Below are 13,728 nucleotides of genomic sequence, written 5' to 3'. Positions count from 1 at the left end.
AGACACCCAGCGGCTCCCACCCCTGCCCTTAACTCTGCCCCGACTCTAGGCTCTGTTGGTTTCTGGGGGTTCACATCCCGAGACCCCAGCATGGGGTGGGGTTTGACGTTCAGTGGTCCCTGCAGGCGGCTGGCTCTTCCCTGGTGGGAAAGCCAGCTCTGCAGGGACTAGGGACGGAGCGTGTCTGCAACTGGGCCTCTGCCACTCAGCTGTGACCTCAGATGGGCTCAGTCCTGGGGCCCCAGGAAGCCCCCGGGCAGGCTGTGGGGGCCTGGGGCCCAGCCTCTGGGAGGCAGACTGGGTGAGGCCTGGGGAGATCTCTGTGCTGTGGGCTGGAGGTCTGGGGTTCATTGACCGAAGAACCCCCAGCTGCCCATGACGGGCAGGGGCTTGTACTGTTCGAGTAGGGGCCTGGATGTAGCCCCCAGTAGCCCCAGTGGGGCCCCCGTGAAGGCTCTGGGGGCTCAGCCGCTCACTCTACCTGTTCCCCTGCTGCCCCTGGGGCAGAGTTGGTGTCAGGCTGGCCCTGGAGCCCTGGGCCCAGCTCCTGGGGGAGTCCTGGGAGGAGGGGGTCTTTGGGGATGTCTGAGCACAAGCCCACAGGATGAGAGCGGTGACATTCTGGGGTTCAGGGAGGGTTTTAGAGTCACACAGGGATGAGTAGACATTGGCCACAAAACAGTATGGGCTGGGGGGGTGACAGGGAGCGGGCTGGGGTTGGGGGTGGGGACGGGGTGTGGGCATGGGGCTGGGATGCAAGCTTCCTGCCTGGGGAAGCTGGGTTGGGCGGGTGGGGTTCCTGGCAGCGTGAGAAGCAGGGCACCGCCGCCCCCTAGTGGTCATAGGGGAGACGAGCTGCCGTTCTGGCCTGGTTGCTGGTGGAGCCAATGCTCAGAGCGTCCTCAGATGGCTTAGTGTAAAGAATCTGCTTGCGAACGCAGGAGACGCTAGTTCAATCCCTAGGTCGTGAAGATCCCCTGGAGGAAATGGCAGCCCACTCCAGTATTCTTGCCTGGGAAATCCCATGGACAGGGGAGCTGGGTGGGCTGCAGTCCATGGGGTTGCAGAGAGACATGACTGAGCAACTAGACACGCAGGCATTGCAGCCGGGTTCTTTACCATCTGAGCCACCAGGGAAGCCCTTCCTCATGTCTGGGAGTGGATAAAAAGCAGCTTTTCTGCTGCTGGAAGAGCCTGGGTGGTGTAAAAGGTGCCAGCCGGGACTGTGGGGGTTCCTGGGTTTGCATTCTCTCCACCCCGCCTGCCCATTCAGCCAGCCACAGGCATCTTCCGCACGCCTGCTAGGGGCTGCAGCTGGAGGCGAGTGTGGGGCCAAGGCACGGTGGTGCTGTCTTTAATGCTGGAAGTGGCATGGCAATGTCCTGGTGGTCCCTGGAGCTCTGTGCTTCCATCTCTTGGAGGCAGGTGGCTCCTGGTTCAGTCCGTGGTCGGGGCCCTAAATCTCCCAAACTGCATCTCCCCCCCCCGCCAAAAAAAACAATAATGATTGGAAGTAGCAGAGCATGTTTTAGGGAATGGGGGGAATGATCTGGGACTGAGGGGGCAGTCCGGTGTGGGGGAGGGCAGGAACTGACAGAGTGGAGTCCTCCCGCGGGGGGTTGGCCATGGATGACTGTCCTCTGCCCCAGGAGGATGCCAGAGGGGCTTCCCTGGTGGTCCAGCGGTTGAGACTTCACCTTCCAATGCCTGGGACGCGGGTTTGATCCCTGACTGGGGAGCTGAGATCCCACCTGCCTTGTGGCCAAAAACAAAACAAAACATAAAACAGAAACAATATTGTAACAAATTCAATAAAAACTTTAAAAAGTGGCCCACATCAAAGAAAAAAATCTTAAAAAGAGGATGTTGGGGGAAGGTGACCTCTTCAGGAGTATAATCTGCAAACATACTGAATCGCTTTGCTGTACAGATCAGAAAACATTTTGAAATCTGCTCTATAACTGTGCGGTGAGGATTAAGTGGTTTGATGTTGGTAAAATTTTTTGTCATCAGTTCAGTCGCTCAGTCGTGTCCAACTCTTTGTGACCCCATGGACTATAGCACGCAAGGCCTCCCTGTCCATCACCAGCTCCTGGAGTTTACTCAAACTCATGTTCGTGGAGTCGGTGATGCCATCCAGCCATCTCCTCCTCTGTCGCCCCTTCTCCCGCTCCTCCTCTGTGAAGGGACAGACGGGGAATGGAAGGAGAGGAGCGTTGAGGGAAGGGAAGATGGAGAGACCGGAAAGGGGCGCTCCCCACTTCGAGGTCCTCCTGTAATTTGGGGGTCACATGTTTACACGTGAGAATGGCGTGTGCGTGTGTGCAGATAAGTGTGTATGTCTCCAGTCAGGTCTTGCTAGGCTGTACATGCCGCTGGGCTGAGGCCTGGGTTGAACTGGGGTTGGGGCTGAAGTGCCAGCCAGGGGACCTCTGCTGGGCGAGCGTGGGTTCGAGGGCAGGAGAAGGCAGGCGGGGTGAGGGCTGCAGGTCTCAGGGGACCGCCAGGAGCTGTGTGTGGTTCTGGGCAAGGTGGGCCCTCCCTGGATCTCGGTGGCAGGTCAGCGGCACCTTGGCTGTGCTGCAGAAACCACTAGGTCTTCATGATGGTCTGTCTCGTCTCCTGCCCTGGGAGCCCAGGCTGGCTGATTGTGTCGTGCTGGGGGTCTGCGCTGGTCCCGTACTTCCCGGGGGTCGGGTGGGCATGCGCAGGGGCTCCCACCTCTAACCCTGTCCCACCCCCTGGCTCACTGCCGCTGCAGGGCCACCCTGTCCAGAAAGCCGCGGCTCACGGGGTGTTGTGAGTTCACAGAGGCCCAGCCTTCCCCATGGGGCACGCACGAGACGCCTGGACAGTCTGCCCAGCCGTTCTGCTTCACGCACTTGCCGACTCGGTGGCACAGCACTCAGGTGCCCCTCTGTGCCCGGCATCATGGCTACAAGACGGCACGGTGCTTGCCCTCTGGCCAGGGAGCCAGGTGGTTCACCTATAATCAAACAAGGGCAGAGAACGGTGGAACTTCTGATCAAGGCTGAGAAGACGTAAGCAAAGTGCCAGAGTGGTGGCAGGCATCCTCCGAGAGGGCGCTCATGGAAGGCCTCTCTGAGCGAGTGTCGCTGAGCTGAGGCCCGAAGGGCTGAACTTGCTTCGGAGCGAGGGCAGAGGTCCTGAGGCTGGCAGGGGTCGGGGGAGTGGGTGTGTCTAGGAGTGGAAAGGGGCTGGCATGCCCAAGTTTGACAAAGATGGGGTGGGCCGTCCGGGTCACTGGGGACTGGAGGTCGACTGGAGGAAGTAGATTTTATCCTCAACCGTGGGAAGCCCCTGAAGCATGATCCATGGACACACAGCTGCCCCGTGGAGGATGGTCTTACTCAAGAGTAGAAGTGGGGAACCAGGTCTGGGCAGGAACTGGTGGTGATGGCGAAGATGGATGGCTAAGCAGAGGTATAGTGATTTATTTTGTCTTCGATGGGTTGAGAACCGTTTGGTTAAACTGTATTTGTCGATGCAGAAAGGTGTTTGTGATCTATCGCTTTGTGGAAAAATTAGATTATAGACACATATACAGGCTTCCCAAGTGGCGCTAGCAGTAAAGAGCCCACCTGCCAATGCAGGAGGCATAAGAGACGTGGGTTTGATCCCTGGATCGGGAAAATCTCCTGGAGGAGGAAATGGCAACCCACTCCAGTACTCTGGCCTGGAGAATCCCACGGACAGAGAAGTCTGGCGGGCTGCAGTCCGTGGGGTCGCAAAGAGCTGGACACGACGGAAGAGACTTAGCATGCACGCATATGTTATTAGCGTGTTAAAACACGCTTAGACAAGAGTTCAGAAGGGTCTTCCCCAGCCAGGAGTCCCCCCCGCATCGTGGAGATCATCTTAATTCTGTTCCTTGGGTTCAGCTGCGTTTCCTGGATTGTGGGACAGAGGAGGCTTCCCGAAAGCTGCGATTGGAAGCGGTCATAGAGCGCTCCCCTCCGTCCCCCGCTCACCTCTCCAGGAGTACGAGGCGCGCCTGGCCCAGCTGAGGGCCGACTACGAGGCGGAGCAGGAGTCCAGGGCCCGGCTGGAGGAGGACATCACCGCCATGCGCAACTCGTACGACGTGAAGCTGTCCACGCTGGAGCAGAATCTGCGCAAGGAGACAGGTGGGCGGGCCCTCCCGGCAGCAGGGAGCCCAGCCTGCTGCCCCCGCCCCCCGCCGACGGGCCCCAGTTCTGTTTCCTCCTCGCAACCGCCCAGCAAGGCAGGCATCTCCATCACCCTCACTTGACAGTTGAGGAAACTGAGGCCCAGAGAGGGTGAGGAAATTCCCCGAGGTCACACAGCTTTTAAAGCGGAGCCGGGATTTGACTCTAGCAGTCTGATCCCAGGGTCAGCGTTCTCACTCACGGCTCTGTGCTGGGGGCCGCAGGCTGGGTCCCCACCCAAGGCTGACTTGAGTGGCAACAGATCACCCAAGTTTTATGGGTAAGCCCCTTCCCCCGGTTTCTGCATTTTCTACAGTCTCTCTTCCACTTTAGAGCCCATCTGTCATCAGAGCAACCACACCTCAAAGTAGGCAATCCTTAGCAAGAGCTTTTTAACTTCCTGGGAATTTTTGTCTTCTGTTTGGCATTCTAGAATGTTCCATCCCACCGCTATCTTTCAAACACCCTGTGCTGCCAGGCAGCCCAGACTTCCTAGGACTCACTGTGTTAGTCGCTCAGTCGTGTCCGATTCTTTGCGACCCCATGGACTGTAGCCCACCAGGCTCCTCTGTCCATGGGGTTCTCCAGGCCAGAATAGTGGAGTGGGTAGTCATTTCCTTCTCCAGGGGATCTTCCCGACCCAGGGATTGAACCCAGGTCTCCCGCATTGTAGGCAGACGCTTTACCATCTGAGCCACCAGGGAAGCCCATAAATACTATAAAATCCACGTTGTAATGATGACGGCGTTCACATCGTTGGTCCCGTTTATGGGGCATTGCTGTGTGCCAGGTACTGGGTAGGTAGGTGCTTCCCCTGCCTGCCCTCGGTGAGTTGGGACTCACTGCTTCCTCACAGGGCAGGTGTGCAAGCCGAGGCTGGGAGAGGTTCAGGCTGTGAGCTACGCACAGAGGTCCCCAACCTTTTTGGCACCAGGGGTCTGTTTTGTGGAAGACAGTTCTTCCACGGACGGGGCGGGTGGGTCAGGCGGTGTCGCAAGCGATGGGGTGCGGCAGGTGGAGCTCACTCGCTCGCTCGCTGCTCTCCTTCAGCCGTGTGGTCCGGCTCCTGGGTGTCAGGGACCCCTAGGCGGGGGGGTGAACGACCCTAGCAAAGGGGACATCAGGGCTCTCTCGGGGAAGCCCAGGACACGGTGGATGGACCCGAAGGAGCGGGCCCGTGAGCTGGCAGCAGGAGGCCTGTGGTACTTTCCCCCCATCCCAGCTGGCAGGGAGATGCAGCCCCAGAGGAAGACCGAGGAGCAGGTTTTAGCACTTTCTGTCCTGGAGAGTGTTTCGTCCAGCCCACTTTGACTATCAGGCCTCCAAGGGACTTTACTTGGTCTCGCTAATACTCATCTGCAGCATTCATTTAACTCCCACGGCTCTAGCTTGTCCTGTGGACAAGGGCCTGGAGCTGGTTATGCCAGGAGTGGGCCCTGAGGGTCTTGGGTGTGAAATCTTTGGGTCAGGAGCTCTCTGCCTTTGAGGCAATAATACTGGCAGGACAGCCAGTTTATGTATAAAGAGCAGACCCAAGGCACAGGGGTAAGAGTCCAGCCCCTAATGGCTGGGGCAGTCAGAGAATGGAGACATCATGGAGCTGGTCAGGGAGGACTTCCTGGAAGAGGTGGAAGGAGATAGGACTTGAGTTCTGAGGGGCAGAGATGGAAAGTCAGCGTTTGGGGGCCCAGAGGCTCTGACTTTTAAGCTGGTCTCTTGGAGATGGTGGGCCTGCGGCCAGCTTCCAGGGAAGGGCTGCCTCCGCCCCCGCCACCCCAGTCCACCCTGTAAAGAGCTAAAGGAAGGTGTCTCCTGCAGAGGCTGTCCTGAAGGCGGAAGTCCTCTACAAGGCTGAGGTCCTGTCCAGGGCTGAATTTGCCAGCAGTTCGGAGTACTTGCCTCCTTTCGAGTTTAAGATGGCCGAGAGACCCGAGATCTACTCTATGCCTGAGCCCGTGCCCAGTGAGGACTCCTTCAAGGCTCAGGTCTCCTCCGGGTTTGAGGAGCTGCCCAAGATGGCGGCCTCCAAGTCCGAGGCGTCTCTGGGGTCCGATGAGTCTTCCACGCTGAGAGAGAACTCCGTCTGCACGGCCTTCTCTGGGCCAGAGGAGCCCTGCAGCCTGGAGTTCTCCGTGCCTGATTCAGACGCTGGGGGCTGCTACCCACTGCCTGACAACGTGGGCCGGGGCGCCATGGAGCCCCTGTTGGAGGAGGAGCCCCGGCTGATGGCGCTGGAGCTGCTACCCGGCCTGCACGACCCCTACGCCGAGGTGGCGGCCAAGCTGGCCAGGTTCTCCACGGTGTCCAGGCCGGAAGCGCCCCCGGTGGACATCCCCAAGGTGACCACGCAGGTACCTGACGTCACGCGGGTTGATACGCGGAAGTTCAGGGGAGGGGGTGAGCCCGGCGGGGGCGTGGCTGTGTCTCAGGGGTCCGGGGTCCGGGAAAGGGGAGCTCTGGCTAAGGCTCTGTAAACCAGTGGGAAGGTCAGGATGAGATCCCAGGCGATGCCGGGTGGGCCCTTGTTCTGCTGACACGGGGACACCCGTGGGGGTGGGGGGGGGGCGGCTGCTGGTTGCCATGGTTACACCTCTCCTCACCAGCCTGTTCTCCTAGGGGAGGCGGGAGTTCTGTGAGAGTCCTGCTTCCTTTCAGGGGCCGCCCAGGGGTCTAGAGGGGCTGCTTCTCCTCCATCCTGCCCCTTGGTCCAAGGCCTTCTCTCCCTTTTCAACCCTCTGTTTTATGTTTAAAAATCTTTTTTCTTCCCTCCTTTCCTTTCTCTCTCTGTCTAAAGTGTACAGGCCTTTGAATCAGAGAGACCCGGGTTCAGATCCCAGCTCTACCCCTCACTCAGCTGTGTGACCTTGTCCGGCTGTCTCTCTGGGCCTCAGTTTCCTCATCTGTTAAATGGGGATGCTGACACATGCGTCCTGTGAGGTCAGGCAGGTGGCAGGCCTGGAACAGGAGTGCCTCTCCTCTCTGCCTCACCTCCTCTCTCCTCTGTTCTCCCTGCTCCCTGCAGGAGGAGTTGGTGGGGTTGGGGAGCAGGCGGGAAGGGTGGGGCGGGGCCCCAGAGGATGATCCTGACCCAACCCCTGCTCCCCTAACTTGTTCTCCTGCAAGCACCCTTCCCTGACAGATCTGCTGGAGCCCGCTGACCTCGGGTCTGAAGCTGAGGTGGCTGAGGACCTCCCACCCAGGAATGTGAGTACCCTCTGCCCTGAGTGGTGGTGGTGGGGACCTCCAGGGGCCTGATTCTTGCTGGGATGCTCTCGCTTGTCTCCTCACTCTCTGGCCTCAGTTTCCTCACCCATAAAATGGGGACAATACCCCCGGCCCTCCCCCAGCACAAAGCAGCATGCAAATCTGAGGAGTCCTCACCTCTATTTATTGATTTTTTACCGAGAGGCCACTGTTCCAGGGTGATGTTCAGCCTTTGCTCAGCAGTGGAGCCCTGGTGTAAAGCACAGAGGCCCAGCGTGTGTGGTGGATGAGGGCCACAGAGCGGAGCTGGAGGCCCCGAGGCGCTGGCAGGGAACCCCCCAGGCGGCGGGGGGCCGTGTTGAGCTCTGCTGCTCTCAGACCCCACCTTTCCCCACCCCCACTTCTGCTTCAGAAAGCACAACCATCCGAGGGAAGCGGGAGGAAGACTTTAAATTTGCCCACATTTGTGGAGAGAGGAAGCGACCTGCTGGCCTCTGGGCCTGATCACTGGGTAGGAGCCAGCCTGCAGCTTCTCAGCAGAGGGTATCTGGGGAGGTCGGGGGTCCCCCTGGGCAGCAAGTGACCTTGAGATGTGGGACTCAAGCAGGGAGAAGGAGCCGGGGCGGCAGGGGAAAGAGCACGGAGCCGGGGTTGGGGTGGGGTGCGGGGGCAGCAGGTGCCAGAGTCCTGTGGCCGGAAAGATCTCCAAGTTCTCAGTGCCAGAAAAGGAGGTCAGGGAAGCAGTGGGGTGGGTGGGGGGTGGGGGCAGGCAGTGGGAGGAGGGGGTGGGCACCGGGGGTGCAGCAGGCCGCGGAAGAAACTGAGTTTGACTGCAGATGTGATGGGGGGGTCTGCGAAGGATCAATTTATAGTTTAAGAAAATTCCGGGAACTCCCTGGTGGTCCAGTGGTTAGGACTCTGTGCTTCCACCACAGGGGGCTTGGTTCCACGGATTCAGTCCCTGATTGTAAGTAAGATTCTGCCAACCGCACAGCAAGGCCAAAAAACAAACAAAAATTGCCCTAGCTGCTGTGTGGAGTCTAGATGGTAAGGGGCAGGAGGGAGAGTGAGCTGGGGGATGTTTTGGGGGGTGTTGGTCAGAAAGGTGGCAGGAAGTTGACTGGGTGCATGTTTTTAATGACGGGGTGTCCCCGAGCCCGTAGTGATGTCGTGGGCCGCCAGGGGCCGGCCGCCCTAGCCAGGGTTGAGGCTGCGGTGAGCTCGTGCCCAGGAGTTGGCCCCCGCCTCCACCTTGGCTTCTGGTTGCACTTAGGAGGTTGACCTGGGCCCGGGGGCGACGGAGGAGCTGGTGTTGGCGGCAGAGCCCGTCGCGGAAGCCCAGGAAGCCCAGTCTGAAGCGCCGGAGGCCTTGGAGGCTCAGCCCCGCTCTCTGCTGGCCGGGGCCGGCGCGAGGAGGGAGGGCGCGGCCGCGCTCGCCAGTGACCTCCTGCCCACCGTGGACCAACAGCAAGTGCTCGCCCGGTAAGCACCTGAGCCCAGGGCAGTGGGACCTGGGGGGCGGGGGGTGGGCGCGGTGGGACCCGCGGTGGCGGTGGCGGGAGGGAGCCCAGGGCCCGGGCTGGATGGCGGGACCCAGAGATCCTTCCTGAGCCCCACCCAGCCCTCCCCAAACATGGCTACTGGGCCAGTCCTCCCCAGGAGTGGTGCGGTGCGGAGGGGCCAGTCCGTCGGGTGGCAGGGCTCTCTGCTCAGGAAGCGGCTCAGGTGCCTCCAGATCCCATCAGATGCTTGCGGGGGGAGCAGCTACTGTGGGGGGCGGGGACAGTCCCCACCTGGCTTTCTCCGGGGCCCGCCCTGCAGGTTTCAGGAGCCCAGGGCAGGCGATGCAGGCTTTCCCCGGGTCTTAGATGGTCAAGAATCTGCCTACAATGTGGGAGGCAGAAATCAAACGCCAGGTGGCTGAAGCACAAGCTGGAATCAAGATTGCCGGGAGAAATATCAGTAACCTCAGACATGCAGATATCACCACCCTTTTGGCAGAAAGTGAAGAGGAACTAAAGAGCCTCTTGATGAAGGTGAAAGAGGAGAGTGAAAAACCTGGCTTAAAACTCAACATTCAAAAAACAAAGATCATGGCATCTGGTCCATCACTTCATGACAAATAGATGGGGAAACAATGGAAACAGTGAGAGACTTCATTTCCTTGGGTTCCAAAATAACTGCAGATGGTGACTGCAACAGTGAAATTAAAAGACGCTTGCTCCTTGGAAGAAAAGCTATGACCAACCTAGACAGCATATTAAAAAACAGAGACATTACTTTGCCAACAAAGGTCTGTCTAGTTACGGCTATGGTTTTTCTAGTAGTCATGCATGGATGTGAGAGTTGGACCATAAAGAAAGCTGAGTGCTGAGGAATTGATGCTTTTGAACTGTGGTGTTGGAGAAGGTTCTTAAGAATCCCCTGGACTGCAAGGAGATCCAACCAGTCCATCCTAAAGGAAATCAGTCCTGAATATTCACTGGAAGGACTGATGGCTGAAGCTGAAACTCCAATACTTTGGCCACTTGATGCGAAGAACTGACTCATTAGAAAAGACCCTAATGCTGGGAAAGACTGAAGGCAGGAGGAGAAGGGGATGACAGAGGATGAGATGGTTGGATGGCATCACCGACTCAACAGACATGAGTTTGAGCAAGCTCCAGGAGTTGGTGAAGGACAGGGAAGTCTGGCGTGCTGCAGTCCACGGGTCTCAAAGAGTCAGACACGACTGAGCGACTGAACTGACCTAAACAATGTGGGAGACCCAGGTTCGATCCCTGGGTCAGGTAGATCCCCTGGAGAAGAGAATGGCTACCCACTCCAGTATTCTTGCTTGAAGAATTCCACAGACAGGAGCCTGATGGGCTACAGTCCATGGGGTCGCAAAGAGTCAGACACCACTGGGCAACTAGCACACCAGCACCACAGCCTAGCCTCCAGTCCCTCCCTCGTGGAAGACATGCTCCCTCTAGGGACAGGCCACTCCCGACACACCCTGGGGCTGCCTGCTGACCTGGACTTTCCTCCCTTGCTGTGCGGCTTTGTGCAAGTCACTTAACATCTCTGAGCCTTGGTTCTCACTTCCGTAAATGAGATTGCAGTCAGGCCCATCTCCATGACAGAGTCAGCCCCACAGCCAGCGGTTCAGCCCCCTCCTGGCCCCACAGACTATGGTTCAAACACTAACTGAGGATCTACTATGTATCAGGCGTCAGGACGCAAGCATGGATGGGATATCACCTTGGCCTTCAAGAAGCTCTCAGTCCAGGGGGAGTCAGGTTCTGGAGCGGTTAGACTGGCTGCGTTCCCATCTGCCTCCGCCGTCGCCCAGCTCTGCCACCTGGGCTGAGATTACCTCTCTGTCCCTCAGTCTCTCACCTACACAGTGGGTGAGAGACTTCCAGGCTGGGAAGCTTGTTGTGAGGGCCGCACGGCACGATGCCCCAAGAGGCAGCAGCTTGGTGTTGGGCACAGAGAAAACTCACAGCACAGGTGGTGGTTTTCACGGTGTGGTCTGGAGTGTGGTCAGGGAGGGCTTCTCAGAAGAGGGGGCCCTTGAAGAAGGTATGCAGGACAGATGTCTAAGGGGTGGCATTCGAGGGATAGGGCACAGTGAGGTGGTGCAAAGTGGGTGCAGGGGGTGGAAACAGCCTGGGTGTTTGGAGAAGCAGCCGCCCCGGGATTAAAGCTGGAGCAAGGAAGGGGTGGTGGGGTTCCGGGGCAGATGTGTGCCCCTGGAGGCTTGGGCTCCATCCTGATGGGGACCCTAGAAGGATTTTAAGCAGAGCAGCGACTTGGACGTGGCTCACCTGTATCCTGGCTGCTGTTGAGCTCAGAGCTGAGCCTGAAGCAGGTCTGGACTGGGCGGCTGGGTTTGCATGGTTCCTTCTTTCCCTTGACCGTGGTCGCCTGTCCTGTTATGAGTCCGTGTCATGCCTTTAGTTATCCGACCCTTGCATCCCTTTGGGAAGAGGCACAGTCAAGACACTTCTGTGGTGCTTTAGTTGAGTAAGGATTTCCACCTGAGCCTTTGTAGTTATTTCAAATTTGTGCTTTTAAAAGGCAAAACTCTATAATTTTTTAAAGCATTTTAGATATAAATATTTTTAAAAAAGAACTGTTTGTGTCCCTGATGAAACATTATGCACTGACCGTCATTCCCCACAACCTAGGGGTACTCTGATCTGCAGGTGCCCTGGGAGCACAGCCGGGAGCTTGCTCTGTGGCAGGACCACCAGCCCCGGGAAGTGGGTGGGGCAGCCCTGGGCGGAGGGAGACTCTCGCCCAGAAGGAACGCTGGGTCTGACCCCGAGCCAACAGCAGTCACCTCCCCGGGCCTCAGTGTACCTGTCTGTGAAGCGGGGTTGTTGGAAGGAGTCGGGGAGATCAGCCTGGACAGCCAGTGCTCAGTGATCGGCAGACTTTGTCACGTTTGCTTTCTCCTCCCCGCCGGCAGCTTGCAGCTGTTGGAACAGCAGGTGGTCGGGGGGGAGCAGGCCAAGAACAAGGACCTGAAGGAGAAGCACAGGCGGCGGAAGCGGTACGCGGACGAGCGCAAGAAGCAGCTGGTGGCGGCCCTGCAGAACTCGGACGAGGACAGCGGGGACTGGGTACTGCTCAACGTCTACGACTCCATCCAGGAGGAAGTGAGGGCCAAGAGCAAGCTGCTGGAGAAGATGCAGAGGAAGGTGAGGCCGGGCTCAGGCCCCGCCCCAGGCAGGCCCCGCCCCGCAGGTCCCGCCCCATGCAGGTCCCGCCCCCCAGGCAGGCGCACTAGGTGGGCGTTCACACCAGGTCTTGATCCTTGCCTGTATCCCACGCCGGCGGTGTGCCACGCCCTTTTCTAGAAGCTGTCGTGGTGACAGGTTCATCTCTGCAGTAGTGGAGCTCGTGTGTGTGTGTGTGTGTGTGTGTGTGTGTGTGTGTGCAATAACAGCAGAGAAATAAGCAAGTGACTAGCCCGACGTCTCTGCAGTAGTGGAGCTCGTGTGTGTATGTGTGTGTGTGTGTGTGTGTGTGTGTAAGTAACCAATAGAGAAAGTTGCTGAGTTGTGTCTGACTCATTGCCACCCCATGGACTATACAGTCCATGGAATTCTCCAGGCCAGCATACTGAAGTGGGTAGGCATTCCCTTCTCCAAGGGTAAGTAAGCAGTAACAGCAGAGAAATAAGGAAGAGACTCTAGCCCGACAAAGAGAATGCGGGGCAGGGACGGGAGGGAGGTGAGGGGCGGCTTCATTTTGATGTTTTTTACTTTGATCAAAGTACAAACGCACAACTGAATTCATTTCCACAAAGGGAGTGCCCTGGGCCAGCTGCGCCTGGCTGGGGGCTCTGAGCCTTAGCAGGACCCCAGAAGCTCCCGGGGCCACTTCAGATGGGAGGACACGGCTGTTCCGGTGCAGGTGGTGGCTTCTGAGGTGGGGCCTGGTGGAAAGCGGTCTAGGGGAAGAGACAGGCCGGTGCCTGGAATGCGGTCTGTGGTTCAGGAACCAGAAAGGCAGCCATGTGGGTGCGCGTGGGGAGAGGGGACTGGAGGGAAACGAGGCTCTGCCACCTGCGACCCACCTGCGTGGCCTTCAGAGCATCTTCCCGGTGGCCTGGGCCTTATAGCGCCCTCCCTGGCCGCCTGCTACCCCGTCCTCATCCCCACTCAGTCTGGCAACCAAGCGATCTTGCCAGAGCATAAAGCTGATATTTTTTGGTCTTTAAATGTCTTTAGTTTAAATTTTTTTCTTGGCTATTTTTATGCCTTTTCTTACTGTGCTTCATATCTTTAATTAAATTTGGTCTTTCTTGTACTTTGGTCTACATATCTAAATTAAAAAAACCTTTGCTGCTTTTGTGTTAACGCCCCACCTGGCACCTTCTTCACTTTTGTCCAAGCTTTTGGATTTCTGACTTGAAAATCTCACACCTGCGAATATTTGAGGAGACCACTTGCACCGGGGCGTCGAGCTACATTTTAAACCTTTGGTTGCATGTGCTGGTGCTTTGGGGGCTTTCTTCTGCTGAAATGCTTTTCATTTTCACTTCCTGTTTCTTAATAGTGGCGTTGAATAGATACATCTGCTCTCCTCTGTTTATTGCATAACGTCATGTTTTTCTGCACTCTCAGTAACAACTGAACGCCGAAGTTGTTGGAGGATGGAGGGAACCCAAAGTACCCACCAAAATAAGGTACCCTGAGACCAAAAAACGAGGCAGGCGGCTCCATGTAGTCAGTGGGTCAGTTGATTTTAGGGTGAGGTAGTCACGGGGCGGGGCCGGACGGCTGGCGCCCGGGAAGCGTTGGCAGCGGCTCCTCCCAGCTCCGAGGGGCCGTTAGGA

General features: G+C 57.8%; 1 protein-coding gene across 2 annotated transcripts in view; it reads left to right on the top strand.

Moving 5' to 3' along the window:
* KIF17 (kinesin family member 17) overlaps positions 1–13,728 on the top strand; it is a 52,470-nt gene that overhangs the window by 21,732 nt on the left and 17,010 nt on the right. For both annotated transcript variants that reach the window (XM_070382349.1, XM_070382339.1), the window contains exons 8-13: positions 4,001–4,148; positions 6,009–6,541; positions 7,314–7,394; positions 7,807–7,905; positions 8,668–8,876; positions 11,854–12,085. In XM_070382349.1, coding sequence (XP_070238450.1) covers positions 4,001–4,148; positions 6,009–6,541; positions 7,314–7,394; positions 7,807–7,905; positions 8,668–8,876; positions 11,854–12,085 — 1,302 coding nt within the window. The remainder of the gene's footprint in view (positions 1–4,000; positions 4,149–6,008; positions 6,542–7,313; positions 7,395–7,806; positions 7,906–8,667; positions 8,877–11,853; positions 12,086–13,728) is intronic.

The sequence above is a fragment of the Bos mutus genome, chromosome 2, assembly GCF_027580195.1.
Source record: "Bos mutus isolate GX-2022 chromosome 2, NWIPB_WYAK_1.1, whole genome shotgun sequence".
Classification (NCBI taxonomy): Eukaryota; Metazoa; Chordata; class Mammalia; order Artiodactyla; family Bovidae; genus Bos; species Bos mutus.
Note: the sequence above shows the minus strand (reverse complement) of the source record. Positions and strands in the feature narration are given on the sequence as shown.